General features: G+C 56.8%; 12 protein-coding genes across 12 annotated transcripts; 4 read left to right on the forward strand and 8 right to left on the reverse strand.

Moving 5' to 3' along the window:
• Window positions 1-151: 151 nt before the first annotated feature.
• LY79DRAFT_533331 (uncharacterized protein) lies at window positions 152-1,884 on the reverse strand. The gene is made up of 5 exons (XM_060556357.1): window positions 1,749-1,884; window positions 1,594-1,689; window positions 1,356-1,491; window positions 864-1,142; window positions 152-779 (listed from the first exon to the last, which is right to left on the reverse strand). The coding sequence occupies exons 3-5, from the start codon at window positions 1,410-1,412 to the stop codon at window positions 579-581; spliced, it is 537 nt and encodes a 178-aa protein (XP_060420849.1). The 5' UTR covers window positions 1,413-1,491; window positions 1,594-1,689; window positions 1,749-1,884; the 3' UTR covers window positions 152-578.
• Window positions 1,885-2,988: 1,104 nt separating this feature from the next.
• Window positions 2,989-3,841, forward strand: LY79DRAFT_574682 (fumarylacetoacetate hydrolase; the record flags this gene model as incomplete). Its single annotated transcript, XM_060559619.1, has 3 exons — window positions 2,989-3,074; window positions 3,142-3,353; window positions 3,414-3,841. The coding sequence occupies 3 exons, from the start codon at window positions 2,989-2,991 to the stop codon at window positions 3,839-3,841; spliced, it is 726 nt and encodes a 241-aa protein (XP_060420850.1).
• A 230-nt stretch (window positions 3,842-4,071) lies between these two features.
• Window positions 4,072-4,791, reverse strand: LY79DRAFT_664656 (3-hydroxyanthranilic acid dioxygenase; the record flags this gene model as incomplete). Its single annotated transcript, XM_060562930.1, has 3 exons — window positions 4,072-4,506; window positions 4,582-4,657; window positions 4,760-4,791. 3 exons carry the CDS (start codon window positions 4,789-4,791, stop codon window positions 4,072-4,074), a joined length of 543 nt encoding a protein of 180 aa, XP_060420851.1.
• Window positions 4,792-6,555: 1,764 nt separating this feature from the next.
• Window positions 6,556-7,742, forward strand: LY79DRAFT_574683 (Ctr copper transporter family-domain-containing protein; the record flags this gene model as incomplete). The annotated part of the gene is made up of 4 exons (XM_060559620.1): window positions 6,556-6,666; window positions 6,715-7,018; window positions 7,328-7,415; window positions 7,625-7,742. 4 exons carry the CDS (start codon window positions 6,556-6,558, stop codon window positions 7,740-7,742), a joined length of 621 nt encoding a protein of 206 aa, XP_060420852.1.
• Window positions 7,743-8,182: 440 nt separating this feature from the next.
• On the reverse strand, window positions 8,183-10,036 carry LY79DRAFT_664658 (NUDIX domain-containing protein; the record flags this gene model as incomplete). Its single annotated transcript, XM_060562931.1, has 3 exons — window positions 8,183-8,883; window positions 8,995-9,211; window positions 9,599-10,036. The coding sequence occupies 3 exons, from the start codon at window positions 10,034-10,036 to the stop codon at window positions 8,183-8,185; spliced, it is 1,356 nt and encodes a 451-aa protein (XP_060420853.1).
• Window positions 10,037-10,976: 940 nt separating this feature from the next.
• Window positions 10,977-13,094, reverse strand: LY79DRAFT_16445 (uncharacterized protein). Its single transcript, XM_060551168.1, has one exon. The coding sequence runs from the start codon at window positions 12,993-12,995 to the stop codon at window positions 11,457-11,459; it is 1,539 nt and encodes a 512-aa protein (XP_060420854.1). The 5' UTR covers window positions 12,996-13,094; the 3' UTR covers window positions 10,977-11,456.
• A 205-nt stretch (window positions 13,095-13,299) lies between these two features.
• LY79DRAFT_16559 (uncharacterized protein) lies at window positions 13,300-14,241 on the forward strand. Its single transcript, XM_060551180.1, has one exon. The coding sequence runs from the start codon at window positions 13,605-13,607 to the stop codon at window positions 14,115-14,117; it is 513 nt and encodes a 170-aa protein (XP_060420855.1). The 5' UTR covers window positions 13,300-13,604; the 3' UTR covers window positions 14,118-14,241.
• Window positions 14,242-16,365: 2,124 nt separating this feature from the next.
• LY79DRAFT_504079 (EXS family protein) lies at window positions 16,366-17,637 on the reverse strand (the record flags this gene model as incomplete). The annotated part of the gene is made up of 2 exons (XM_060553476.1): window positions 16,366-17,495; window positions 17,547-17,637. 2 exons carry the CDS (start codon window positions 17,635-17,637, stop codon window positions 16,366-16,368), a joined length of 1,221 nt encoding a protein of 406 aa, XP_060420856.1.
• A 1,889-nt stretch (window positions 17,638-19,526) lies between these two features.
• On the reverse strand, window positions 19,527-20,837 carry LY79DRAFT_574687 (short chain dehydrogenase; the record flags this gene model as incomplete). Its single annotated transcript, XM_060559621.1, has 3 exons — window positions 19,527-20,012; window positions 20,069-20,364; window positions 20,444-20,837. The coding sequence occupies 3 exons, from the start codon at window positions 20,835-20,837 to the stop codon at window positions 19,527-19,529; spliced, it is 1,176 nt and encodes a 391-aa protein (XP_060420857.1).
• Window positions 20,838-22,038: 1,201 nt separating this feature from the next.
• Window positions 22,039-23,443, reverse strand: LY79DRAFT_16717 (uncharacterized protein). The gene is made up of 3 exons (XM_060551191.1): window positions 23,125-23,443; window positions 22,745-23,037; window positions 22,039-22,644 (listed from the first exon to the last, which is right to left on the reverse strand). Exons 1-3 carry the CDS (start codon window positions 23,288-23,290, stop codon window positions 22,267-22,269), a joined length of 837 nt encoding a protein of 278 aa, XP_060420858.1. The 5' UTR covers window positions 23,291-23,443; the 3' UTR covers window positions 22,039-22,266.
• Window positions 23,444-24,551: 1,108 nt separating this feature from the next.
• On the reverse strand, window positions 24,552-27,366 carry LY79DRAFT_16720 (BOP1NT domain-containing protein). Its single transcript, XM_060551192.1, has 2 exons — window positions 26,391-27,366; window positions 24,552-26,338 (listed from the first exon to the last, which is right to left on the reverse strand). Exons 1-2 carry the CDS (start codon window positions 27,084-27,086, stop codon window positions 24,713-24,715), a joined length of 2,322 nt encoding a protein of 773 aa, XP_060420859.1. The 5' UTR covers window positions 27,087-27,366; the 3' UTR covers window positions 24,552-24,712.
• Window positions 26,984-27,667, forward strand: LY79DRAFT_16712 (uncharacterized protein). Its single transcript, XM_060551190.1, has one exon. It carries the CDS (start codon window positions 27,126-27,128, stop codon window positions 27,606-27,608), a length of 483 nt encoding a protein of 160 aa, XP_060420860.1. The 5' UTR covers window positions 26,984-27,125; the 3' UTR covers window positions 27,609-27,667.
• Window positions 27,668-27,993: the final 326 nt, after the last annotated feature.

Consider the following 27,993-nt stretch of genomic DNA (forward strand, 5'->3'; position numbering starts at 1 on the left):
AGCCATCGGCACAATAAATTGGCTGCACATCACACATCCCTCTTGCACTGCGCCTAGGTCTGCGTTGTGCTACAACCCCGTGAAACTGGCATGTCTTCTGGATATTAGGAGGTATAATTCTCTATCAATACACAAATCCTGCACTGATCAGATCAGCATCGAGACCATGATATTAGCAAGCGCTGTGAGACCCAATCCATCGTTGGTGGCTCAGTCCTTAGATGTGACCCTTGCGCTTTTCCCCCCATTGTCCCGAGACTCTGCTCAGCGCCCCTCCCGTAGCCAGATCAAGGACGAGAAACAAGTGTACACCGATCCCTGGTTTGCCTGATCTCCGTGTGCCTGATCTCCGTGTGCCTGCCAATCGGCTAAAAACAAAACATGAAGAAAAACGCAAAACGTATGCCCAGCGTCCAACCGAGAACCCATCGTAGCCCGTAATACCGATTCGTCGCAACTTTTATTGTCCATTGTGCCGGGCCTCGTCCAAAGCAAAACAGATCATGTCATCCCCAGAACGCCGTACCACCGCTGATGTGAAACGAAGCAGATGTGTGCTTGCTTGCTTGTCGATGTCTTTACTTGGGAAACGTGAACCGGGAGGTTATCCTCTCGGATTCCTTCTTGGCCGGAGCCGTCTGTTGTTGGTGCTGCCGTGCGGCCAGGTCGGCAATCTTCTCGCGCGCTTTCATGAGGCTGCTGTTGTCCTGTTGCTTCAGCTTTGCGCGGATCTCGTACAGCGCCATCAATGTCGATGCCCGGTCCAGATCGTCTTCGCCCTGTTCCACAGCCGTCGTGTAAGCACTCTGTCTTGTCCTTGAATGATGTGACTGATGCAACAGCAGCGGGACAGCGCCTCGTACCTCTGATTCTCTTTTTGGGGTGCCCGGGATGGAAGAGCCCTGGGCCGAGTTGGAGCGTGACAAGACGGGCGGGCTCATCATGATACGACGGCCGAACTTGTCGATGCGGGCGGGAGAGACGTTGCCTGGGCCCGGCCGCGAGGTCTGCGAGCTGTGTGCGCGGCGGAGTTCATCGGTAGGTCGCTTAGGCAGTCCGGCGCCGGCGGGGTTGGTGCCGGCCCTCTCGACGGTATCGATGGCCTTGTTCGCTGTGACGAGGGCTGCTGCCGCATTGGGTTCCTGAGGTTGGAGAAAAGAAATCGTCAGCTTCCAGTAGACAGCCTGTTTCTGAGTTGCTCAAAAAGTCCACTGCGGCCCTCCCCTACTCGACTCCCGTTTCCCCCTTCGACTGCCAGAGCGCAAAGCGGGGGGGCTACATGGGCAAGCCAAGGAATGCGCGCTGGAGGAGAGATTGCGACAAAAGACAGTTAGGAAAAGGAGAGGGGGACGAACCGCCGCATTGAGGCTGCTCAGATCGGCGAGCATCTGTGCCAGCTGGAGGCTCTCCATGGCGTCGTTTGGAGCGCGTGTGCAGATTCTCCTTGGGGGGATGATCGCGTGCGAAGGATGGAGGATTGGGTAATTAAACCTTGACCGATGCAGTGTTAGTCGAGGATCCGAAGTGGATACGTTGGTAATTAGCAGTAAATCAGAAGAGTGGGACTGGACAGGAGCGGAACACGGAACCCACCCACGCCGTCATTCACTCTAGTTCAGTCCAAAGCAGGCCGAGAAAGGAGTCTTCGGAAAAAGACAAAGCGGCACAGGCGCCGGAGGAGAGGTTTGACTGTGTCAGGTTTGAGAATCGCGTAGCTGGAGGAGGGCCAGAGCGGAGGGTGCGAGTACCAGGAGCTGTCGTTCTTTTCTTGTTCGTATGCTTGTGAGTTTGTGTAGCTCAAAGAAGCATCTCACAGCCTGAGTAAAGATGCTGATAAACATATACTTTTGGCAGGCTATAAAAGGTCTGGTTGTAGGTGGCCCTAAAAAAAAAAAAAAAAAAAGAGAGAGAGAGGGAGAAAGAGAGAGAGAGAATTACCCCGCCGGAGACATAGGTACCTAACAAAGGAAGGCCAGCACCCGGATTGCAGGGAAAAGGTATCCTGATTGGTTCTTGGCGATCGGATTCGGCGGAAGGGTCGCCGTGCTGTCATCGAAGAAGAAGGAAGCGGGGGAGGGTGACACTTTCCCTTCCCCCACCAATTCAACCACACTGCACGCGACCCCGGGCCCTTCCCTGTCCTTGCAATCCGATGAAGTGACTGCTGGAATGTGTGGCACACCTCAGTGGACGGTTGCCACTGACCACCGCCTCACTGTTGAACCCCTCAAAGTGGTCGGTTCCTGGCCTTCTTCTTTCCTCGACCGGGCTACCGTATCCTCTGACTTAACTGAAAAACCGCATAGACCATACGCTAGACCCCTTATAGAAAGCGGTCAATCTATTTCTACACACACCCACCCATGTAACCCTAACCCTTGCCGCCTAACTTGCTGCTGACGTAAATGACTCCCTGTATTTGCCACATTTAGATCCCTGTTTCTGCCACCACGCCAGCCCCTTTTCAGCAGCCTGCGGTCTGTGCGGTTTTTCAGTTAAGTCAGAGGATACGGTAGTGGAAACAATTGACTCAAGAACACCTTCAAGAAGATCCCACGTGAATCAGATTGGATTGAAGCCTGCGCGAAGTCGCCGTTCCATCTGGAAGCTCCTCCCCCGCCCTGATGCAGGACTTTAGTGTGGTTGCCATACTATGTATGTAATTAATTAGCTGGTCACCGATTGACGCATCCGCCAGCGCCAAAGCGCCTAGTCCGCATTGGCAAACCTCCGTTGTGCCAGTAGCTCCCCCGACGTTACATACCTACCTACCAACCTACCTAGCACCTTCTTCCGTCATAGTGGACGCTGGCCCTGACTAAGCATAACGGGCCCACCCGTGATCGCCGAGTGTTCGCTATCCGGTGCTGCTCCGGCATCGCTTCGGCTTTCATCCCGAGCTCGTTATCAACATCTCACGCTCACGTAAAAGAGTCCGATACTGACGAGAGCCTCCAACAGAGACGGAATAGCGTTGCATAACTCAAGATGTCCTTGGTGTTTAGACGATCAATGGCTACCGCCGCCTCGTTGAAGAAGGCCGGAAAGGTCATGTGCATTGGCCGCAACTATGCGTGAGTGACCTGTCCATCGCCCTCAGCGGCACCAGCACCAGAGAGACAGCTAACCTGCGGTCTGAAGCGATCACATCAAAGAGCTCAACAGTGCCCGCCCTAAGCAACCCTTCTTCTTCCTCAAGCCTACCTCTTCCATCCTCCTCCCCGGGGCTGGCCCCGTGCTGAGGCCCAAGGGCGTCGACATGCACTACGAGGTTGAGCTTGCTCTCATTATGGGCAAGCAGGTCAAGGACCTCAGTCCCGACGACTACGAAGGTGCCATCGATGCCATTGAGGGTACGTCTCATCAAACCGAGGCACCAGCGCCTCACCACAGGGCTTGCTGACATGACGCAGCATACGCGCTTGCCATCGACATGACTGCGCGCAACACCCAGAACGAGGCCAAGAAGAAGGGTCTTCCCTGGTCCATCGCCAAGGGCTTCGACACTTTTCTGCCAATGAGTGACATTGTCAAGAAGTCCGCCATCCCGGATCCTCACGACATCGAGCTCTTCCTCAAGGTCAACAACGAGACCAAGCAGGACGCCTCCACCAACCTGATGCTGTTCCCGATTCCCCGTATTTTGAGCGACATCTCCAAGGTCATGACCCTCGAGGCCGGTGACATCGTCCTCACCGGCACTCCCGCCGGGGTCGGCCCGGCCGTGCCCGGAGACATTATCCACGCCGGTCTCCGTGTCAATGGCAAGGAGCTTCCCGAGGCCAAGATTGAGGTTGGCGTCGAGGAATCTCCCAGTTCGTACCAGTTCGCCGAGACGTAGGCGGACTTGACGTTCCTGAGTCGGATGTATAGAATATTATGAGCGATTTATCTGCAACAATTTCCTGGGAAGGTCATGTTGGGTCTCAGCCCGCGGGTGCGAGAAAATGTCTCGACGTCGATCGACCGAATTGCATGTACTCTTATTACATAGACTGTCTGCTCGCCTACAACATACTCCCCCCACCTAAAACACCGTAAACACACGCCTCCCAGACACTGCCAGATGAATCACTCGAGGTTGGGGTCTTTGATCGACCCGGGCTTCGGGGCCGCCTCGGCCACGGCGCCGCACTTCTTGCACGTCCGCACCTGCTCGTCGGCCTTGAAGGCCTCGACAGCGGCCTTGATCTGGGTGCCGAGGTCGGTGCAGTGGAAGGCGGCCTCGTGGACCACGTCGCGGCATGACTCGCAGTACCAGCGCATGCGGTCGAGCGAGCCCTCGGGGCGGCGCTGCTCGAGGACAACGCCGACGGTGTTTGCGAAGCGCACGGGGTTGTGCGGGGTGTTTCCGGGGAGGAGGAACATGTCGCCCTCGCGGATGATGACGTCCTTGAAGACGCCCTCGTCGACGACCTTGAGCATCATGGCGCCCTTGTACTGGTAGAACCACTCGGGCGTCTGGTTGATGTGATAGTCCGTCCGGGCGTTGGGGCCGCCGACGATCTAGGAACGGGGTTAGCAAACTGCAACTCGTTGTGTAGTTGACAGAACAGTGGCACGTGTAGTTGAAAAGTGTACCATGACTGTGAAGTCGTCATTGTAGACGCAGTAGTTGTTGATTGGGGGCTTGAGGAGGTGCGAGTTCTCCTCCAGCCTGGTGTGGCATGCGTTAGCCTGAGTCAAGCCTGGTCGAAGTGGGGGGTTGCGCGAATAGCTTCGAAAAGTCGCATCATGGTGTTCTGGAGTCGCTACTCACCACTTGGGCAGGTTGACAGGGGGTCCGAGCATAGTGGAGGATGAGGGCGAGCCAGTTGCGTTGAAAATTGAAAGCAGTTTTCGTATTGCAAGCTTTTGGCGCTCTCAATCGCTGCAATTTCGTGAAGACTGGGTCTTGGGGCACAGGAATATGTTGACTCTGGTGCTGCAGGTTGCCAGAGATGAAGTCAGGCCAACATAATGTTTTGTAATCAGCCCCTCCGTGGCGAATGAGCTTGAGCGCGCGAATGCTTTAGGCTTTCGGTGATATGAAGAGATGGTTTCAAAACCACACTGGCATTCCCTACCAACCTTCTGGTCCGCTAAAGTCGTCCTAGTCCGGGCGGCCCGTCGGCGTCGACCTCGGGGCCACCCACTATTGTTCGACGCTGGCCCGCCCGCAACCCAGGGCCCAGCAGCTGCAGGCTCATTGTCCCGAATGCATCGGAGCAATTCCATCTCGGGATCATGACGGAGGTAAGAGGGCCCAGGGCTTCATACCTCATGTGAATCATTGGCAACTCGAGCCGTAGCAGACCAGCCTCAAGCAACCCGAGAGCGATCCACACGCATCAGAAAATTCAAAGACCCAAGCGACCCTCCTACCAGAAACCGCGCGTCCATGGAGCCACGGCCGGCTGAGAGCAACAGGAATCGCTGAATACCACTGGCGGCTGCAGGGACAGGCGTGACGAGAGTCCCATGTGACTGACCGGCGCCCGTCATGCCTGAGTAAGGGGGAACCCTTCGTACCCCCGCCCCGCCCCGCCCTACCCGTCACTTGGCCGCCTACTACTAGCAGCGTTGAGAGTCGTACATCTATCGATCTCGCAGGCCGGGGAGCACCAGGTGCTGCGTCCTGCAAGATGCAGCAGCGGCAGCAGCGGCAGCCTAAAGGGTCCGGGAGATGGGAGTGACCACACTATTAAATCACTTCGGACGAGCCAACGACGCCCTGGCCGCCACGACGTAACTCTCATGCCACCCCTTCCAGATTCTTCTCTCTGCCTTGATATCGGGTAATTCTCCTCGGGGGGTTGCTAAGCATGTCACGGGGTCCAGTCCGGCAGCGGGTTGCAGGCTTACAGCGGTTCGCCCTAAACTAGGTACCTACGTGTAAATCCTTCCTTTCCGCATGGCCAACTATTACGACGTGTCGAAAGCCCCAGCCCGCCAGACAGCGGGCTCCTCGTAACAATGACTGCTACCGACCGCTTCTTCCCTCACACCGACTCAAGCCGGTGGGAAAGAGCATAGGCAAAGAGAGGCGACGAGGAGGGAACATCCCATCTCGCCGCTTGACGTGCGCACATTTGAGCGAGTTTCCTCAAGCCACGGGCCGCCACCCTTCGCCCTATTTTAGTTTCGGCAGCGATTTCCGATCCACGTTTGCCGATACACGTTTGCCTGTACGAAGAAGATTGTCATTCTTTCAAAAGAGCTACCTGCGGGCTCGAACCTTTTCAGACCTTTCTTTTTCTCTACCCACTCTTCTTTTGTCCATCTCCCTAGCTCCCGCCCCACCGGGTCCGAACCCCCTTCCCACCCCCGCGAAACTGCGACACTGTGACCCTATCTTGCGTTATCGAAGCTACCTATCACGTTCCCGTCCTCCGTACATCATCTCATACTTCACCCCCCCTCCCCCCCGGCCGAAGCTCCTCTGGTCTTGTCGCATATTTCCCCTTTTTTTCAACAAACAACATCATCGTCCTCGTCCACCAACTCACGCTCGAATCCGACCACCGAACAACCCGACAACAAAATCTTACCGCTTGCAAAACCAGCACCGACACGATGGACCACTCCCACATGGATCACTCCCACATGGACCACTCCGCCATGGATCACGGCAACATGGGCGGAAACGGCATGGGCGGCGGCATGGGCGACCGGTGCAGCATGAACGTAAGCTCAACCCGCGCACATACGCGTGTCTCTCTTCCTCTCCGTCAGACCCTCACAGAGCTTCGGGAGCTTCCCTCTCCCCGGGGGCTACCCATCCCGTTCCGTCTCCCTCGCTGCCCGCTTCCCCGAACATCGAGAACACCGGCTAACCCCGATCCCTCTCTCCAGATGCTCTTCACCTGGGATACCAAGAACCTTTGCATCGTCTTCCGTCAGTGGCACGTCCGCTCTACGTCCGGCCTCGTCATTTCCCTCCTCCTTGTCGTTGCCCTCGCCGCCGGCTACGAGGCTCTCCGCGCCGCCTCCCGCCGCTACGAGAACTCCGTGAACAAGCGCATCGAATCCCTCCCCAGTAAGTCCTCTCCTTTGTTGCGCGACCGCAAACACGTACACGTCATACAACATACCCATACATCCAAGAACCCCCCTTCTCTCCTTGCTTCCGTGCCCGTCCCTTTTCGCGCCACACTATCATGCTTTGAACTTGCGCCCCCCTACCTAGCGCCTCTCTTTCAACGACCGTCGTAGAGTGGACCTTGGGGGGCGCATACAGACCCTGAAATCTCCCCCAAAATATGATAGCGCACGATGAGCTAAGAGTCCTGTGTCTCTCGAGGCGTCGCTGAAACCGTTACTGAGACAACCCCCTTCCTATGGACAGGACGCGAACAGGCCGAGGCCAGCAAGAGCGCTCACCTCCTCAAGGCTGCCCTCTACGCCGCACAAAACTTCTACGCCTTCATGCTCATGTAAGTGAAAAATCCAACCTTCTGGCCTCTCCCCAATGGCTGGCTTGTCTTTTGTCTTTGTGCGTACCTCGAAGGGGGGGAGCAGCAGCAGCAGCAGCAGCAGCAGCAGCATCATGCGGTTGCGCGCGAAAGAATCACGACAGACCATGGCCCGCAGATACGAGAGCGGGAGGGGAGGGGAAGAGAGAGTTAGTGGCTGACATATTCAGGCTCGTCTTCATGACATACAACGGCTGGGTCATGGTCGCCGTTGCGGTCGGCGCGTTTGTGGGCTACGCCTTGTTCGGAAGCACGACCTCGTCGACAAAAGACAACGCCTGTCATTGAGCCGTCCCACCGATGGCTCTGCGGGCTGGGGAAGCCCAGCCACCAAGAATCTCACCAATAGACATGCCTCTGAATCCACTGCTTTTTTATCGTTTTCCAAACACCACCGGCGGCGTATCTTTTCAGGGGCGTTACTTCTTTCAATAGCATCAAGCTCCCGCAGCTCCTGCCCGAAGACAGGCGGTGCGAGTCGAGCGGAGGGTGATATAGGATGGGGCGGGGAAGCAGAGAGATGCTGGCACACTCGGACTACTATATACATTTTGAAAGCAAGACTCACTTATCATGGCCGCTGCAGCAGTTCTAGCTGCAGCCTCTATAGTATCTTTTCTACAATGAGGGGAGGGACCACAGCGGGCTCCCTGTTCTTCCGCTTGCCTAGTCGCTTGCCCAGTCTTATATTCCATGCCCCCGTAGGTGATGGCCTCTCAACGGTGGACCTACATCTTCGCAGGTTCCGCCTTCTCCTCCGTAGTGCCGGTCGCCGTCGCCTCGTCTCGCTTCCTCTTCTTGTCGACCAGGCTCCCCTCCCTCTCGGCCTGCAGGATGATCTCCTCGTCCCCAAAGTGCGAGTTGCATTCAAACTCGGGCTCCTTGCCGTACGCGATCCGCGCCGCGTCCACGAGCATGTGCGCCGTCAGCCCCCACACCTTGAACCTGTCCACCTTGTCCTCCTCGAGCTTCTCCGCGAGGTTGCTCTGCGGGTGGTCCGCCTCCATCGCGTTCCCCGGCGTCGTGACGCGCTGGTCGTCGACGGGCACGTAAAAGTTGTGCACGCGCCACGGGTGGTCCTTCCACTGGATCCAGCTGCCGTCGTACCAGTGGCCCGGCGGCAGCGCCCTGTTGCCGTGCGGCTCCGCGTCCCTGGCCCGCAGGAAGTTCTGGAACGGCGCCGAGAAGACGGCGGCGACCTCCTTGGCGTCCAGGCGCGGGATCATGCGCTCCTCGACGAGCGGGCTGGGGTTCTCGTCGGGCTCCTCGTCGGCGTGGAGGAAGGCCACGCAGGGGCGGACGACGAGCTCCGTCCGGGCGAGGTTGTAGGGGAGGTAGCAGAGGGGTTCGATCTTGAAGGGCTTGGGGATGCGGGCGTCGTCCATGGGCAGACCTATTTCTTCCCACGCTTCACGTCTCGCTATTTCGTCTATTGTCCCGCAGTTTCCACATTAGCCTTTCCGTCTTCTCCCTGTCTCGGGGACTTCTCTCTTCCGCACGGGTGAATGCGGACAGGACGGCGGGCTGGCAGCAAGCTTACACGGTGTCTCTTGTATTGTATCCGCCTTTCCACCAGGGAATGCCGCGTGCCCGGAGAAGCTCCGCAGGCTCGCGGCGCGCATTGTGATGACGACTCGCAAATCGCCCCTGCGGTCCGCGTACAAAAGTATCAAGACCGCCGCGCGGCGGCTTACTGGCAAACGGTCCCAGAGCGGGAAGGCGGGCGGAACATATCGACGCAGTCGCGAGATGGCCGCCTTTGAGCGCATCAGCATCCTATTCGCGCAAAGATACATGACGGCGCTAGTGACATGTATTACAAATTCAAGAAGGAAACGGCGAGAATGAGGAAAGGAGGAGGGAGGGAAAAGAAAGAAAACAGGCACCGAATCTCGAGTTCATAGGGTAACACGGCGCTTCATATGCAGCAATATGAGGGTATACATAGCAAATGGTGGGGGAGGCGGGGAGGCGTGAGCATAGAGCAAGATTCGGGGAGTCATGGTACACAAGTAGTGATAGACTAGAAAACGGGAAGGAAATGGTGATAGAGTTGCACCGTTCCGTGGAGGGTGCATCTAGCATATAGCCCAACTACTAACTGCTACCAAGATTCGGGAAGAGGGGCGAGGGTAACCACTAACCGCAGAAACTGGGTTTAGCGGAGCCATAGCTTCAGCATCCCAGTAGCTCGTAACCTCTTCGTCGTCGTCGAGGATCAGGACACCTTCGGGATTCGGATTGGCGGTGCTGTCGTCGACGTCGCCCCTCTTGCTGCTAGCAGAATAAGGAGTTGCAGGAGTGGTGGCGGCGGTTACCCCGGCTGCGGGCGAGGGAGACACTACAGAGGTAGCGGCGGACGGGTGCTTGGCGGCTGCGGCGAGGTGGGTGGTGATCTCGTGGACGTCCTGGGCCGTTAGTGGCGTAGCCTCGTCTAGCTGATGATCTTGGTGTTGCTGCTGCAGGGCTGGAGACGCCGTCGCGGTGGTCGTGGTGCCTGTCGTTGCTGCTGCTGCGTCTTCGGAGAAGGACGGAGGGGAGGTTGGGGCCGGCGAGGGGTCCGTCGCGGCCGCTTGGCTCATTCTCGGTCCTATGGGGGGAAGGGGAGGGGAGGGGAGGCGGATGGCGGGAGCCCAGAGTAGAGCCAACCAACGGAAAAAGGATATGGGAAAGGGAAGAAGACAGAAGAGACGGGAGCAAAAGAGGGGTGGTGTGTAGGGTTAGCTGGAGTCCCGGGTCCAGGGCCCAGACTCTGCAAGCTATTGAACACAACACGAGCAAGCGAGGTTCGGCGTCCAGCGACCAGCAGCAGGCAGGTCGGGGCGGTCGTGCGCGCGCGTGTTCTTGCCTAGAAGGTCACGGACGCGGGACGTGGTTGGCTGAGATGTGATGGCAGGGAAGAGGGACGGATGGATAGCGCTGCAGATTCGGGAGTTGCAGTTGTGTGTGTGTGCGTGTGGTTGGAGAGAGAGGACAGACAATCAGGCAGACAGTTCCGATGCTGCTGCGAACATGTCTTGGGGAAAGTGAGGGAAAAGGCCGAGCCGAATTGCGGGGGTGGGGTCGGTCTAGATATCTTGAACCGCCTAAGGCATACTGTGGTGTAGTGTAGTGTAGTGTAGTGTAGTGGCTGCCAGCCCGCGCAAGTGACCGATCGTCACAGGCTGCAGCCAGCGAACAAACGTCCGAAGTGATTCAATTATGATGGATCGGTTGGAACATACCAAATACGTACATGTTATACATAGTCATTGGACCGCCAGTAACTGCCTCATTCGTTGCTGGTCAAGCCAAATCAAGAGGTCCCTTTTCTCATCGCCCGTCTCGTCAGATGAGAGATGACTGATGCTCGGTAGGCGGCGGCCCGGCGGACACGGGGCTCTCTCGCGGGTGCGGGTTAGTCACCGCAAGGCCTTTTGATTGGCCTTTTCCGGGCTGCACATAGGAGGGTGTGACAGGCCCTCACCCGCTATTACTTATTCGTTACCTTATCGATGCTCGGAAGGGGCTGTTCACGTCACACGACTTTCGGGCGCTTTCGGACTCTCAAGTTTGTATCAACAGATGTCTCTTCTTTTTTACTCTAATTATTCGTGTACCTAGGTAGTCAATGTACTCAGTGGTAAGGTGTTCAAATAAACCTTTCTTCTCTAGCCTATATCCGTCATTACCTTATTCGTTCTTGTTCTGGGTCGTCAGGATCCGCAGCACGCAGGCTTCCTCCTTCCGATACCGAACCAAAAAGACGACGCTTCCCATAATCCCTCTCAAACGCCCCTCCCTCTCATGATACCACAAACAACGCTAAACTGCACAAACGCAGAGGTGATACCACCTCCTTCAAGTATGTGTTACCCTTCCATATACGCTCCATCCCAAGCATCGGGCGAGGAGGATGCATCCCACACAGAAGTGCCAAGCAATGTGCATCACCTACACCCGCAGGCCCCTTTCCGTTCCAAACGCTACGCCGACGCCGTCTATGCGCTACGCTTCTGCGTGCTAAGGCGAGCTCCCCTCCGGTATCACCCGGATGCTCTGTCTGAGAGTCTCCCTCCGCCGCTCGTCCTTTGATAGCACCATTGAGCTAGCCGTCTTCTTGAACTGCGCCGCTATAACCTGCACCGATAGCCGGCTGCCTATCTTGCTCGGGGGCGAGTCCGGAACCGCCAGGGTAGATGCCACGCTGCCGGCTTCCGAAAGAGTCGGCAGAGGCGACGCGTCGACGGGCGCCGTGTCGTCCGCCGAGGCCGCTCTCCGGTGCTCGCCGCTCCGCCCGAAGACGCGAAACAGCGTGTCCGAGTACTTGACCCGCATACGGTCGTCGTCCATCGAGTGAGCGTGCATGTCCGGGCGTCCCGATTCCGGCGACTGCTTGCTCGTGCTGGAGCTTGTCGAGGCGACCAGGGACAACGGCGACTGCGGCATGGTGTTGATGCCCATGGGCGGCCGCTTCCTGCCGGACTGGAGCACCTTGGCCGCGAAGCTCATCTTGGTCTTGGGCGACAGGCCCGAATCTTGTGTTGCATCGACGCTAGCTTGTGCTATTGCCAACCTCTTCTGGGTCGAGTTTGCGATCGATGTCGCCGTTGCATGGTACAGGTCCTTGGCCCCCACGTAGCTAACCTCCATGTGGTTATTCCGTCGGGCAGGGAGCGTTTCGAAATGGTGCATGCCCGGTGATCTCAGTGGTCCGATTTCCGAGTCGCGACGGCGTGGGCTTGCTTGGTCAAAGTCAGAAATCTCGACCCGGGGTGGCACCGGCGACGCCGGTATCCACGACGGGATGCGCCTCCGTGCGGTGGGGCTGAAGTCCCATTCGACACTCTCCGCATCCGACTCGTCATCGTCGTTGTCGTCATCATCAATCATGTTCAGCGTCCGAGCCGGTTCCGATGCCGAAGTCGGCTTCTCTGCGCTGTGGACGCTGCCGGAGTTGTCGGGGGTCGCGGGGATCGCCATGTCTGGGGCTATGGGTGATCGCGGCGGCCGGGGTGGGGCTTTCTTGAAGTCGTTGTACTCGAGGTCGAGCCCAGTTATCTGTTTTATCTTGACGGATGACTGGTGAAGGGTGCAGTAACTCGTTATAGGAGTTGACAGGCGCCGAGCGGCGAAGCTCCTAACCTTGGACTCTGGCCGACGGTTGTAGGGCGAGCAGCTTCGGTTTTCCGACAGTCTCCGTGGGGTGGGCGTCGGTGTGTGCTGAGCGAGGATTTCGTTGATGTCGTCCTCCAGTTGCTTAATTTCGTCGTTTTCCAGGGGTGACGGCGAGGGCGACGGCGTTGCCCCCTCGCGGCTTCGTGATCTCGATGAATCTCTTGTCGTCGTTTTTGATGCACCCGACATGGCCGAGACGAATGAGAAGGCCGAAAGCTGACGGCGTAGGCCTGGTTGTAAAGGAGGCAGCGGTGGAAGCGGCTTCTTCCCATATGTGCCCATCGGTTGTTGAGGAGGCAGCTCGCCCCCTGGCGGGATGGCAATCTCCATACCAGGCGGCAACTGATAGGGTATGATCCGGGGCTCCATGCTATCTGTCGACATTTAGAGATAATGGTTACTGGTCTGCGGGCTTGGTCCGGGGGAGAGGAGAGGGTGAGAGAGAAGAGCAGGTATCGTTAGGAGGCAATACGGGAGTCTGGCGGAATATGACCCATGCCACTGGTAGCTACCGGTTCACTGAAAAAGCCGCTTGCTAAGGAGATCTTGTCGAATGCGGCCTGGGGACTGGTTTTTTTAGAATCAAGGTCGAATACTCTTTGTTGTTGCTGACTGTTGGATTAGGAATGGCTCGCTCAGAGCCAGTAGCTCTTTAAACAAAGACAAGTCGGGGGAGGGCAAGAAAAGTACACGCCAAGAGGTGTCGATAGTGCTTCGACGGGTGAGTTCCGCCTTTTCGGTCCGCTCCATAAGCTCGTTTTATTCGCAAAATGAGTGCCCTTCCCGTCAGGGACTGTTGGTGGAGATTGGAGGCCGTTTTGCATGGGGTTAGCGGCTGAGAGAGAGAGAGAGAGAGAGAGAGCGAAAGAGAGGCCGTGTCTTGCCATCTATGTTGCTGCAGAACAAAAATGTCGGGCTCCAGGACACGCGTGTCCAACATCCTGACGTGCGTAACGTTCGTCGACTCTGACTGTGCCACGAATATAATACCCAATGAAGCCACCTAGTAACCCACACTCATACAAAGGCTTACTGGGATTGGTCATGTTTTCTTCACGGTGTATGCGGACGATAGCTGCAAGCCCAGGTTCTCATGCAGCTCATCTCCCCAAAGCTTGGATTGTAGCGCCAAAGCTGCGACTGTTGCTCTCTACAACGGCCCTGGTATCCCACCTTGACGGACTACACATCCCGTCATCGTCACGCGACCGAGAGGGACATGAGCCATCAGTGAACGCGGGCAGACATATTATTCGATGGAGAGGAATGAACATTACTGTCTGGACCTTTGCCGTTAGTAGATACTTAGGGAATACCGGCTCTGCTGATTCTCGGAGGATTGACAAGTACAGCATCCACAAGCTGTTGAATTGGAGGAGATCTTCGGTATGGGAGCCGCCGCGGATTCAGGGTCAAAGGCAAGTTTGCATCATTAACAAAAAGCTGATGTCCGACGCCCGTCGCAACGCCCTCTTCCCCCATGTTAGCGTTTGGCGACGAGTTTGACTTTGCCGTTTCCTTTGCCAAGATCAGGCGAGAACTGTATTAGGACTTCTGTGAAATCATACGAGGATACCGTTTGGATATTTCCCATCTCGCTAGCGTGACAGATCCAAGCTGATTGGCACGCGCCCAGTGCGAAGAGTGTCGGACAGCGGAAGGAAAGATGTTGCCGAACAGCGAAAAGATGTTGCCGACCCCGCCGAAGGGTGCAGCTAGTTGTACCTAGGGAGGCGTCTTTGTTTAACCATAATCAACCACGGTTGCCTTTGTTCGGATTAGCCACTCTCATCGACAATAAGCCCAGCTCCTGGGGAGCGGCCGCCGAAAGTCCAAGACACTGGGAGGGAGGTGTTGATTTGTGATGTCCTGCCTGCGTATACGTAACTGACGGTCGTCTTTTAGGTGGAAAATTGAGTCCTCTGAGCTTCCACCGAATTGTTCGAAAAGAAGAAGAAGAAGAAAAGAGCCGAGCTGTAATTGGGAGGGCTGAGCTTCCAATGCATCCTAGCCCAGGAGCGACACATAGTCTGACATGATGGCTAAAATTCAGCAGCAAGTGTACGGCACGCCACCCAAGCCGCAAACGGACACTGATGATGTCCGCCGTTCGTTTTCCATGCTTTGACACACCCATTGGTGGCGGCATGCGAATTGATTCTTGACAGCCGGGTGGGAGGGAGGTTGTGCGCTTGTATGGAGTCTTGGCACTCTGTTATTCTGGCCATGCCACTCGTCGGTCGTTCCTAGCTGTACGCTACGATTCCCTTCGAAGGCCCGTAGATGGACGCTCTAACAGTGAAGTATGATTAAGGGATGATGTAACTCACAGTCGAGCTTTCCTCTGGCGGGTTTCCCGTGATGGTGGCAAGCCAGGCGCACCCACTACAGAGGCGGATGGGGTGGCCGTGAGCGTCTATTGGCCGGAGACAAACGCAGGCGCAGGCTAGCCCGGCCGTTCGGCGGCCCGGCCGTCATTGCTCAGTCCGGCCTTTCGCCTATGCCAGGCCCCTCCTTATAGGAGGCGAACCTACACCGGATCAACAAGGGCACGCCCCGAGGAGATGGGCTGAGCTGCGAGTTGCGGACCTCGCTGACTCGGCTCGGTGAAAGGAATTGCGAGGCAGGCATCCGAGTACTGGATATACGTCCGACTTTTCCGACCCGCCAGTCCGTTGTCAGCGCATACCTGGTAAAGCGGGTGGTGGTGGCTTTGGACAGACTACCCGGAAAGCTGACAATACAGTCACCAGGCAAATCCGACTTGGCAACAGTGACTTCCGTTGTCGGTGTCGCACGGGGGGACGCGCGGAGTGCTGCAAAGAATCCGGTGTTTGCTGCTGAGCTGCAGCGGCGTCCGTCGTGGTGTGTTACACGACAGCAGTTACAGTACCTCTTCTTGCCCGGTCATCTGCTGCGTTTCCCCCCCTCTTTGATCAAATTTCAAATACACCCACCACGCGGCCGCTCCGCTCGAGAACGCGCATCAGATCGAATGGTGATGCTCCAGTTGCCCTTCATCTTTCCCGTTGACGGGCCATTCGGCAACAGCATCAACGGGCATGGAGATGCCGCCGTTCTATCCAGGAATAAATGCGTATTTTCCCAAGACGTGTGTGTGCCTCTGCTCCGGATTCTGATGTAGAAAACAAAACCAGGGGCGGGGCTTCCCCAGTCTTTGGAACGTACAAAAGATGAATTCTTGAGAAAATGGGGTGGCCGCGAGATTACAAGTGCCGAATGGCGAATGAAGGAGAAGAGAACCGCGGCTTTGAGGTGTCGTCTCGGGGAAGAGAAGAGACGTCGTTGGGGAACGATGCACGATAATCCTTAGCTTGGCTTCTGTACCCTGTCCCTGTCCTGCACCGCTAGCAGTCTAGGCAGATCGCCGACAGGGGTATCGCCCCCGGGTGGTATTCCGCTGTCCACTCACTTAGCCACAGGCGAGCCTCCATCTTCGTCGCGTCGCAGACCAGTCAGTCGTCATGGGGCTATGCTCACAAACATGACGACCTAGGCACCCAATGGGTCGGCGAACGCGGTTAGTGACCAACTGGTGGATTAGACGTTCTGAGTTCAGAGATGCTTGATATAAAATAAAACAAATCCAAATTCTTACATGAGCCAAAATCTCTTGGAACCTTGACGAGTCCGCCGGCCTCTGGGCCACGTCTAGACCATTAACTCCGAACATCCATAATCACACACGTAAATTACAAGTCCCCCATCTCCCTGGGGGAATCGTGCTCGGCTCTTAGTCTTCGTCAGAATCGTACTTGCCCTGGTAGTCCCCCAGCAAGATGTCGTCAACCGCCAGTCCTGTCGTGTTGTTCCTAATCCACTCCGTCTCGACTCGGAAGAAGATCCAGACCCATCGTCTGAACACCTCGAGCGATTGCAGCAAGAAAATGCAGCTCTCAAAGTCAGTGAACTTGTCCAAGTTCGCGCTTAGCTTCACTGTCCATGTGCAGCGCAGCATCAGGTCCATCGCAATGACCCCATAATAGATGATCGGCTGCTGGAACACGAGCCGCCGGCGCAGACCGAACGGATGCTCCGGGTTATTGCGCTCGCGCGCCGACGAGAACAGAGTCAGATCCCAATCCTTGGCGACGTCCCAGTACCAGGAGTAGAGGGAGTTGACCAGCACAGCCGTCAGCCACGCCCTGTTCAGACCGGGCGCCGGCTGGTCGGCCGGGACGCTTCGTTGGAGTGCGCTGAGGATAATGACCGGGAAGGCGGTGGCGTACTTGGTGGCGTTGGCGAGATGCTGACCGCCCCAGCCCGCCGACTCCTTGTAAGGCGCTCGTCGGACACGCAGGTACTCGATGATGCATTGCCGGAATCGGATCGCGAAGGGCACAGCCATGATCAGCGGCACCACGACTGTGCCACCGCAGTTGCGGTCAGGCCGAGCAGTCGAAGAGCCCGCCGGCGTGAAGAACATGCATAGCACAACGTACAAGTCCCCCAGTATCTTGGAGTAGCTCGTCAACACATCGGCAAGCAGAATGTCTCCAAACTTTCCATCCTTAGCCTCAGCCAGCCCCCCGATACTGACGCGGCGGAGCGTAGCAAGGAACCGCGAGCGCCCGCCTTGCGAGAAATTGCGGACGGGAACTAAGAACAGGGCCGCAAGGGCGACGAGGTAAGTCATTGGCAGCCAGTCATATTCGATGACGAGCGAGGGTATCCGTCGGGTAAAGATCCAGAACGTCGATATCGAGAGGATAAACACAGTCGAGAGGACGGTCGCGAGGCGATACGTCGAGAGGTGATGCGCCGGCTGTGTCGGGGACGACCGAGAGGGATACCGGATCAGGGAGGGTACATCGATCTTGACTTTGTGTAGGTAGTGCAGGTTGACACCCCAGCCCCAGACGGCTATTGTGCGGTTAGCGGCGGATCCTGAACTTCAATTCCTTCGCAACCTACCAAGAACAATGATGAATCCTATGCGATAGGGGAGAGGGAAGGTTAAGCTGAACGAGTCGAGCTGCGACTCGACCTTGGGATCACCGTCCATGATCGTTGGTGAAAGGGGAAAGAGGCATCGAGCAAGGGAAGGGAAAGGCGGACTCCAGAGAGCCAAAACTGCAGACACAAAACGAGCGACGAGAAGTCAAAGTTTCAAACGCATTGGGTACCAGGTTTTTCTCCAAGCGGAAATGTATCAGGAGGATTCGAGGCCGGCTTGGAGATGAGGATTGTCTGTCCCGTGTCCAGTTCAGGAGAAGAAATGTCAGCCTTATCGTTATCGGACGCGTGGTCAATGCGCGGAGGATCTGACGTACCACCCTCCAGCCGCAATCAGGTACGTCTTGGGGTAAAGCTAATATTTCGAACCTTATTCCATGTCACATGGACAGTGCTGAAAATGATTTAAATAATTGTTATGCCAGCGACCGCGCCTTCAGCGATTGCTCCCGCTCTGGTACGATGCGACATGAAATTCGCCATACCAAGGCATCCACCGCACGATCGAGTGTTTGGTCATCGGGATCAATCCCGTCTAGAGTTTCGGCGGATCCAAAGAGAAATAGAGCGCGTTGAGCTGGTTTATCTTTGACTTCTATCAACCCCCCTTTGCGTTGGAAGTGGCACCATTGCCAAGAGCGGATTACACTAGTTGGAAAGGGAGGAAATTGACACTTTCGTCGTTGGTGGGAGGAGAGAGGTAAGGGGAAAGAATAGACATGCTTATTGGGCCATATGAGTTGCTGGTCGGGTTGGTCCCCAGGCTGTACAGTTGCCCCCTGTCGTGCAGAGCGCCTAGTTGGAGGAAGGCTGTGAAATGACGATGGACTGAAAAGGGACCCAATGGGTAACGAGGTCTGCTTGGCTGTGAGACAGAGGCCGGAACCCGCGTACAAATGACTCGTTGCTAGCTTACATCGGTCCTCGACGGCTATGATCAAGGAAGAAGCAGGGATCAGAGGGAAACGCTATTCAGTGAATTCAAGCATGTGTTTTTTGTTGATTATACTCTTGTGGGAGGATGAGACCAGTAAGCACAACCGAGGACTTACCTCGAGATCCGCCTCGCTATCAGTGGTTTGACAAGCAGAACAACAAAGGGGTCATGACAAGAGACATCTCCGCTGGATCCCTCCCCCTCGCCCGCTACCACTTGCCGCACCACTCGGTTTTGCTCTTGGAAGTCATTATTCTAGGGCTTTACCTCTTTTAGGTCGTCCCTCGTTGATGAGTGAGGGGGGAAGTAGTGTGCTACCGCCGGTTTCTCAGAGACAACTCTCCGAAGCATGCCATACAACTCCGCAACTAAAGTTGAACAATGAGAACATATTCGATAACGACAACAGTTCATGTTCACCGCTACGGGGCATTTTTGATAGATTTGCAAACTATCCCGCTGGTCACTGCAGTCCGAGAAATTGACGTCTCTCACCACCGGAGTTGTGTTTCGGAACCCGCGTGCGTGCCTAGCTCAAAGCTAGCGAGAGAAAATAGGTTCCCGCCGCCAGCAATTCTGCCGTTCGATCAGCAAATTCGGCGGCGGAGTAGGTAGGCGATGACCGGGAACGGAATCGTGCATAGCATAAGTGTGTGCGTGCGCGCGTGTGTGTATGTTTTGGAAAAGATACGCGATAGGTTCGAGCAACGGCTGAGCCGGGCGGCATGGACAACCCTGGTGCTGTTTGTGGTCTCGGTACGGCTCCGCAGGACCAGGGACTCTCGTCAGCCGCATGCAGGCTGGATTGATGCGATCAGTCTTCATGTTTGCTTAGGTATCCTGCAAAGCCGCCCGACCCTTGCAACGACCAAAGAGCCGCAGCCAGGGAGGCGCACGCTATGCCAATTAGAGTCACCGAACCCAACCAGGCCTGATATACGAGCGTAACGACACCCGTCCAGTCTTACAAAGTGACGAAGCTCTTTCCGACTTATTCTCCCTTACTCAAGGCTGCCCGATTCCGCCGGGATGGGCTCCTGCTCTACGAGTATGGTGCTCTCCTCGGGCCTCCCCTGCTCGCCCTCGGACCCGTTCACCTTCTCGTCGTAAAACACCTTCACGTCCTTGATGACCTGTCTCCCTGAGAAGTTTGCCATCAGCCTCTCCGACCGAGTCCCCATCATGCTCTGGTACCAATACGGGAACGCCCTCAGCGCCGTCATCGCGTTGCCGTACGCCGGGAGAAGGACGTTGCCGCTCTCGCCGCTGAGGACCTGCTTCACGATCGCCTCTGCGACAGTCTCGGGCTCGAGCCCCGGGAGGATGAACTCGAAACCCTGGCGGTACCCCTTAAAGAGCGGTGTCTTGGTGTAGCCCTGGTTGACGAGCACGGTGCGCACCCGCGGCGCGTTGTAGCGTGTTTTCAACTCGGCCGAGAGCCCGTCGTGGAACGCCATGGAGGCGGCCTTGGAGGAGCCGTAGTCGACCTTTACTGTGTTAGCCGTTGGCCAAGACTACCGATTTTCTCACTGGTGCACCTTACCATGTTGGGAACGCATAGGTAGCTCGCAAATGACGCAACCGTCACAATCATGCCGTGGTTGTTCTTCACCATGTTCGGGAGGAACTCCTTGGTCGTCCAGTAGTGCGAGAGCGTGTTGACATCGAAGGTGAAGCGGACGTCGTGCTCCGTCGAGTCAAGCACCGTCTTGCCGCGCGCCACGCCGGCGTTGTTGATGAGCACCGTCGGGTGGCCGACCTTGGCACGGATCTCGTTGGCCACGACAGCGAGCTTCTCGGTTGAGGTGATGTCGCACTTGAAGTAGTGTACATTGGAGCCTGTCACACGAGGTTCAGTCACGGATCTTACCACAGCGACCCCGCAAAGAAGGTCGGGAAAGGGCGGCGGGAAACTTACCGGCTGCGAAGGTCATGTTTTGGATATCCAACACTACGACAGTAATACCACGCTCAGCCAGAAACTGCACAATGTGTCCGCCAATTCCGCCAGCACCGCCCGTCACAAGGACGATCTCCCTGCGCCAGTCATACTGGTCGGAGGACCAGCCGTTCAGCACGCGCCGCGAGAGCCAGCTGCTTGCCCATCGCGTGAGGGCGCAGTAGGCAAGGAGCTTGACGCGGGAAAAGGCTGTGGGGTGCAGGATGGCGAGGTCGCCGCCCTTCTTGGTGTAGCGGGCGAGGAGCAGGAGCGGCAACATCAAAGCCGGGTTCAGGGCGGTGCGGGCGATGAGGCGAAAGATGGGATCGGCGGTGAGACCCTCGCGCGGGAGGAAGCCCTGGTGCATCGGCATCTTGGGCAATTTGGCGGTTGGTGATGGGCGCGGTTGGTTTTTTTATTTTTTATTGGTGACGATGTCCCAAAGAAATCGTGAGATCAGCCTGGAATGTGGCAACAATGGCTCGCGCGGCCCAGAGAGCTAAGACAGCGGGCGGGTTATTGGCAAGAAGCGCTGGCAAATCCGAAGCGCCGATACTTTTGAATCGAGACTCTTCAGCTTCTGCTGGGATGTAGAAGTTTGAGATCAGCAGCGAGGCCGGGCTACAGGTTGTGAAAGTGCCTTCCAAGCGGTTTGGAGTTTTGGAAGGGGCGGCGATGTCGACATCAAACCACCATGTTTCTGGCGGCATGCGACCCCATACTTAACTCGTGGCCCTGGGGTTGAGGGCGCCATGTTCATAAAAAGGGAGGGAGGACCAGGGTTCGTCGTCGTACACACAATGTAACCGTCAGGACCAATGTCCAGCGACCCGCCCCTTGGCGAGACTGGTGCTCCCGTCGGGATGCTTGTCGCGGCTCGCTTGACGAGCTGCTAGCTTTCCACAGCTATAGGGAATACATCGCATGGAGCCGAGGTATGGTTAGCGCGGCCAAAGTGCGGGGAATTCTGGGGTACCCTTTGCTAGGCATTTTCAAGTCCGATAAGTTGGGATGCGGTGGCCCTGATAGGAAAGACGATGGAGCTAGAGCGCATAAGTGTGGGTGTGTACGTATGTGTGTGTGTGTGTGTGTGTGTGTGTGTGTGTGTGTGTGTGTGTGCCTGTCAGCGCATGGCTACGGTACTCGCATGTGAAATGTGAACCATGGTGCCATGGTACGAAGTGTGCGACGGCCGCGGCCGTCACATATTACCCATTTCAGGAAGCAGTTCGTTGGGTAACGGGGTGAACGGGGCCACGGGATCGCAGGGACTGAGCCCGCGGGTGGCCACCGAGCCAAGGGTTGTCCCAAATGGAGTTGCCCAAACGGGGAATGAGTTTCCTCCTGAGTAATGGACCCGCTCCCTCTGAACGGATGAATGCTGCGTAGGTGATAGGTAATACCTGGTAATACGGAGTAGACTAGAAGTCAATGAATGTTGTGACAAAAACCGTGCTCCCCCTCCCCCCTCCACGAGTGTCTTTCCCTCTACGGCATAACCTTAGCTATCTTAGGTTCCGGCTAATGTTCAGAGGTACGGACAAAGATGATCGGGACGTTGGGAATGTCCGCGCGTTTTCAGTTTTCTTATTTTATTTTATTTTCAGTCGCCGCGTTGTAATGTGACAGTCTCGGGAATGCCTGCCAAGGAAAAGCCACGAATCCATATGCACGTGGCAGACTGGATTAAGAAATATGAACTAATACAGGTCTCCTGCGTATGGGTATCATCAAAAGTAAACAGCATTCGTAACTCACGCCACAAAGTCTCCAATCACAACCAAGCTCGCCTTTCTTCTTTCTCAGAGCATCAGCGCAGCGCCAATGCTCGCCAGGCACAACCAGTGTGCGCCGCTCCTCCAGCTCAAGCTACTTCCGGCACCGAGTCCATCGCCCGGCGTCGCCTCCGGCTTGGGCTTACCGAGCGCGTCGCCGCTGCCATTGTCGTTGCCCTGGTCAGATCCGACCTGGATCTTGGTCGGGTCGCCCGGCGCGAAGAGCACGCCGACGGCGTTGGCGGCGGTTGCGTTGAGCTCCTCCTCCGTCAGAAGCGCGTTGTTGAGCGCATCGCACGAGGGCCGTCCGTCCTTCTCCTCGATACTGTTGGTCACGGAGATGGGCACGTCGAAGATGGTGTAATGGTCTTGGCCGTTGAGGCGGAAGTTTTGGCGGATGGAGATCTGAGGCCGCGCTGTTAGTCCGGACTGCGTCTTGAACCCCCTTTTTTCTCACGTCCTTTGCCCCCACCCCCCCCCCCCCCCCCCGGAGCATGTGCCTTACGTTATAAGCGCCGCGGTCGCTGTCGGCTGATCTGGGCTGCCCATTACCCACCAGACAGTCGGGCCAGAGCCAGTTGACGTGCTTCACTGTGCTGCCAGGTTCCTGGAACATGATGTCGCCGAGACTGGCATCGTTGGCCGTCGCCGTGCCGTTGGTGATGGTGAAGTTACGCCCAGTCACGTAGCTGGACAGGAACATGGTCACGTTGAAGATCTTGGTCGGACTGTCCTTGGCGTATGGCGGCAGCGGCATCCTGCCGTTAGTTGACACGTCCAGCGCGACATGGAGATTGTCTGTGTCCGCCAATGTTAGATGGTTTATTGACTTGGGAGCCTCTCGAGGGCCCCCATCACATGAATCTTTCGGGCCGGATTACTGACCTCCGCCCAGCGGGGTTCCCGGTTGAGGCGCATCCAAGATGACCAGACCCGGCGTGAAGATCTGGCCGTTGGCGATGGTGAAGGTCTGGGCCGACCCGGAAGCCGCGAACAGGTACAGCAGCGCAGCCGTGTACGAAATGGGAGAAGAGCGAACCATGGCGAGCATGGACGGTGCAACGCCGAAAGCAAGCTGCCGGATGGAACGAAGAAGATATCGCAAAAAATAAAAACAAAGATAAAACGAGGAGAGGCAGCTGTAAATGCACCCACGCGACGGGGCAGTAATTAGTTATCTAGGCCACCTGAAGCATACACAAGACTCTGGAACTTAGCAAGACCCTGGGCGCTGTGGGAAAATAAAGTAAAAAAGTGGGAACACGGCCCTGGAAGCCAAAGGATTATTTCCAGGCGGAATGATGGATTAGGTTAGGGAAATGAGAATGTAGGCCACAAGTCGAGTCGAAAGCACTGAGATGGACGGAGTTGAGTCGGCGGAGTGTCCGTTCGAGAAGGCAAGTAGAACCAGCCGGGACAGGATCATCAATCCCAAGAGGACGGCGCACTATGTCATTCTTGAAGGAGGGGGGAGGGAGATGATGCCTGGAAACCTCGACATCCCAATGCTGCTACGCCATCACCACCTCCTCTCGAGGGTGACAGGGCGATCCGTCGCACCAGCCGGTAGACGACCCTGGTCGCAACAGCATCCAGAGCTCCATACAGTCATGCCGTGTCCCGGATGGAGACAACCGGACCAGGTGTTCCATAGCTTACCCACGCCATCGCACCACAATGCGACATCTGATCTCTCTCGGCTGTCCGTGCATGATGACGGCTCGAGAATCCGGATTCTCCCAGGCGAATGGGAGAAGAGGGGCAGGAAGACAGCGTCGAGGACCGAGAGAGATTGGGCGTTCAGCATTAAAGGCTGGGAATAAGATACCAGTAGTAGCCCCGCGCGTGTAATACCTTCCTGACGCAGAACGGGTTTCAGATTGAAGAACGCAGCAGAGACGAAGGGGGGGGCAGGCGGAACTTTGCCAATTTGGCAAGCATCCATGCCATCGGATCCTCGCCGCCCGCTCTAGGGAGAGGGTAAGAGGGGCCGAACAAAGGCGGGCGTGTGTTCAGTTCGACCTTGGGACGCACGAGCCAACGCCTAATTAAACTTGCAGCCAATGTCTTGCGCTGGAGCGGCGGATTCTCCGGCTCTTCTCGGTCTCTTCGGCATCGTCTTCGGCCGCCAAGGGGACCTCCTCTCACCATCTCGAAAGCCGTTCCCTGGCGAGTCCACCCCGTCCTCAGGTTTAGATTTCCAGGGACATGGCTGCAACATCACACAGCAATCGACAGCATGTCACGGTTGAACGGAGCGTGGGCATTGGTACAGACTCGAGATCCATTATTGACACCTTCCTGCGGGTAAATCCAGGGTGAAATTATGCGACATGAACAAAGTTGAAAAAGCAAAAGGATTGTCTAGTTTTTCTCCATAATTTCTTTTGGTTCGTTTTGGTTCTTCCCAACGCCTCGCTGTCTCTTTTTATGCAAACCTTACAAGTACCCTCCCCCACCAGAGATTCATAAATCAGGTCCAGAGGATACATGTGCCGTCAGCGCCGGCACTCACGCACCACGGCTCCGTAGGGTGCCAGTCCACGTCCAAGACACCGAGCTTGTTGACGATCTTGTGGCCCTTGAGCATCTTGACGGGTACAATGGTCGGGTTCTCCATGAGGTCGCTAACGACCTTTCCGTGGAAGATCTGCAAAGTGCCGTCGTCACTGGCGTCGGCGAACAGAGGGAAGCTGCGGTGATACTTGACGGCACGAATGGCCTCCGAGTGGAAGCGCATTGTCTTGAAGGGCCGGTTGGAGAGGTCGAGGTCGTGCCAGAGCAGACGTCTGTCGTAGGATCCCACGACAATGTTGTCACCGCCCGAGTGGACATCGAAGGACGAGATCCAGCGGGCACCGGGCTGGATGACCTTGACAAGCTCCTGTCTCTGGAGGTCGTAGCAGCGGATCATGCGTTGGGTCGCAACGAAAAAGAGGGGTCGCGATGGGTGGAACTGGGCCGTTTGGGCAAGGCCGGGCAGCTTGCGGAAGGGAATCTGGGTCAGATGCTTCGACAGCGTGTGGATCGCGACGGCGCTGCGCTGGCCGTTAGGAGAGACAGTGCTGAGGAAGTCACCGCGCCTGTGCCAGCTGATGACCTTGATGACGGATCTGACGGTGACCTTGAGCAAGACACCGGCGGCCTCCAGCTTCGAGCCGGGTCTTGCCCACTTGCCGGGGTGCTCCTTGGTGACGGGGGCAGTAGGCTGAGGGTTCTGCGTCGCGTAACCGAAACCAGCGTCGAGAATGTCACGGCTGGCCTTGTCAATGCCGTCGGCACCACGAGGGGGGACAGCGAAGAAGAGGTCCTCGCCAGCAGCGGCTGCCAGAATGAAGGTCTCTTTGTTCGGACGCCAGCGGACGACGTTCACCGCCTCGTCAAGGCTGAGCTTGGCCATCCACTCCTGGCGACCGGTGCGGAGATGCCACAGACGCACAGTACCGTCGTCGCCACCGCTTGCAAGCCACTCACCGTCAGGGCTGATGGCAGAAGACCGCACACGCCCCTCGTGGCCTCGGAAGATGGTCTGGCAGGCCGTTGGAAAGGGTCTAAGCTCCTCGGGGCGGGGAAGCTTGGGAAGAAGCGACGCGGGGTCGATGTTGAGCCTGTTCTTACGCACGCGAGGAGCCAGGTAGAGGTCGAGGCAGCGCTCGAAGCGCTCCTTGACGAACTCGCCGTAGGCGGGGACCTTGCGCAGTGAATCAAACTTGGCCGGCAGGTACTCTTTCTCTCTGTCCTCAGGGTCCGCCTTCTCCCACTCCTCCTTCTCAGCTTCTGTCGGGAGGTACTCGGGGGGAGGGTTGTAACTGAGGTCGTAGCCAGGAGGGGGGAGCTTGGGCGCCGGGATGTTCATGACGTGCGGCGGGCGCTCTTCCTCGTTAGCCCAGATGTCGTAGTAGTTCTCTTCCTTCTCGGCCTCCTCCTTCTCCCTCTCTTCGGGCGGCTTGTAGGGTAGGATGCGTCCCTCTTTAATGGCCTTGACGAGCTTCGCGATCCTCTTAGCCTCGTGCTTGGAGGGGACGAAACGGCGTTTCGGCTCGGGCGCCGCGCTGAGGGGCATCTTCTCCTCGTGTGCAGTGAACCAGTGGACCATTTCCTGAGACTCGTTAGCGTTGTTGAGATTCAAGGATGGAGTGGTGGACGCTTACGGGGTAGGGGTCGTAGCCTTCCTCGGGAATCTCGTTCATCTGGACGCGGCGCAAAAGCTCGAGCTCGTCCTGGCTGAGGTTGAGCGGCTTGCCCGTTTGGGGGTCCGTCAAGCCAGTCCAGCCCTTGGGAATCTCAATGGTCTCAAGAAGGGCGTCCAATGCCTCACCGGTGGCGGGGCGCATGATCTTCTTGCCATTGATGTCGTATCCGATGTGAGGGTAAGAATCGTAGAACGACAGAGGGATGTTGCCAATGGTGTTGACAGGCTCCTGAGCATCGGTGTCGTCCGAGTCGTAGTCGGCGTCGATCTCGTCGTACTCGTAGCGCTCGTTGCCATTGGCGTCCTTGACAACCCTGTAGTTGGGTTGGTCGTCCTCGTCACCAACGGCAGCGGCGGCAGAGTCCTTGTCAAGGTTCGTTGACTTGAGTTTCGAGGCGATTTCCTGATCATCTGCGTCAGAGGGAATATCGTCGCTCAAGATTTCCTCCTCTTCATCCTCGTCCTCGTCCTCCGACAACTCGCCGTTCAGGGCAGCGTCGTCGCCGTCAGACTCTGAGGTTTCTTCGTAGTCGGAATCATCTTCGCTTTGAGACAAGACGCCCTCCAGGTTTGCATTGCCGAATTCGTCATCGACGGGCATAGGAGCCTCCGCCTGCGGTACCTTCCGCTTGCCTAGCGCTTGGCGTGCCGGCATGTTGTGGTGGAAAAAAGGGACAAGACAAAAGGTGTTGAAATGGCTATTTTTGGAGCTTTCAGTTTCGCGATGCAGATGCAGGCGGTTTGGGCGAACGCCTTCTCTGGAATTTTTTTTTTCTGCCGTCCGAGGGTGTTAGCGCGCTCCACACCGCCTAGCGGGGTTGACCGAGATGGACGAGTGGAATCGCTCCTTCCCCAAATCGGTCTGGACTGCAACTCGGGAAAAAAGAAGCAAAATATAAATCTGCCCGGTGCCCTGCAACTAACACTTTCGATGCCATGCGACTCGGAGTGCAACATAACGCAGCATAGAACCGACCCAATGCAGGGAGACAAGCCACCATCGAGGTCACTAGTCGATGTCCACGATGATGAAGTGGTGGTACATGGGGAGGCTCTGGCGCAAGTGGGCAATGCGCCACGATGGCTGCCACCTACACGGCGCCTTTCCGGCCATTCACGGGTGTCTGGCAGCGCATGGACGGCCCTACAGCGCGCCCTTCAGCCGCCGTACTGCTAAGCCAGAAGCAACCACCAGCGCTGACCGCACTACAACGTAGCATGAGGCTAGGTCGGTACGAGAATGTGCTCTTGGCACGAATGGACGCAGCACAGCACGCCGAACCAAGCAGAACGAGTGAGAATGTCTCCATTGCACATGTTGACGGATCGCGGAGTCATCTCAGGGTGGCATTGCGACTTCTTTCCATGCCCAAAAGGAAAGGGGGCTTTCCCCGTGGATGTCCCAATGTTTCCATTGTCAGCCCAGCCAGCCATGTCAGTTCGGGTTGCACCGAAACGGCTCGCAGGGAGAAGTTATTCTCCCATGCCTGACTTAAATGGCTTGGGCATTATGAGGCACTAGGCCAATCATGGGCGTCGTGAGTACGGCCTCTGCTTTGGCC

Source organism: Colletotrichum navitas (assembly GCF_030913465.1).
Source record: "Colletotrichum navitas strain CBS 125086 chromosome Unknown LY79scaffold_1, whole genome shotgun sequence".
Taxonomy (NCBI): domain Eukaryota; kingdom Fungi; phylum Ascomycota; class Sordariomycetes; order Glomerellales; family Glomerellaceae; genus Colletotrichum; species Colletotrichum navitas.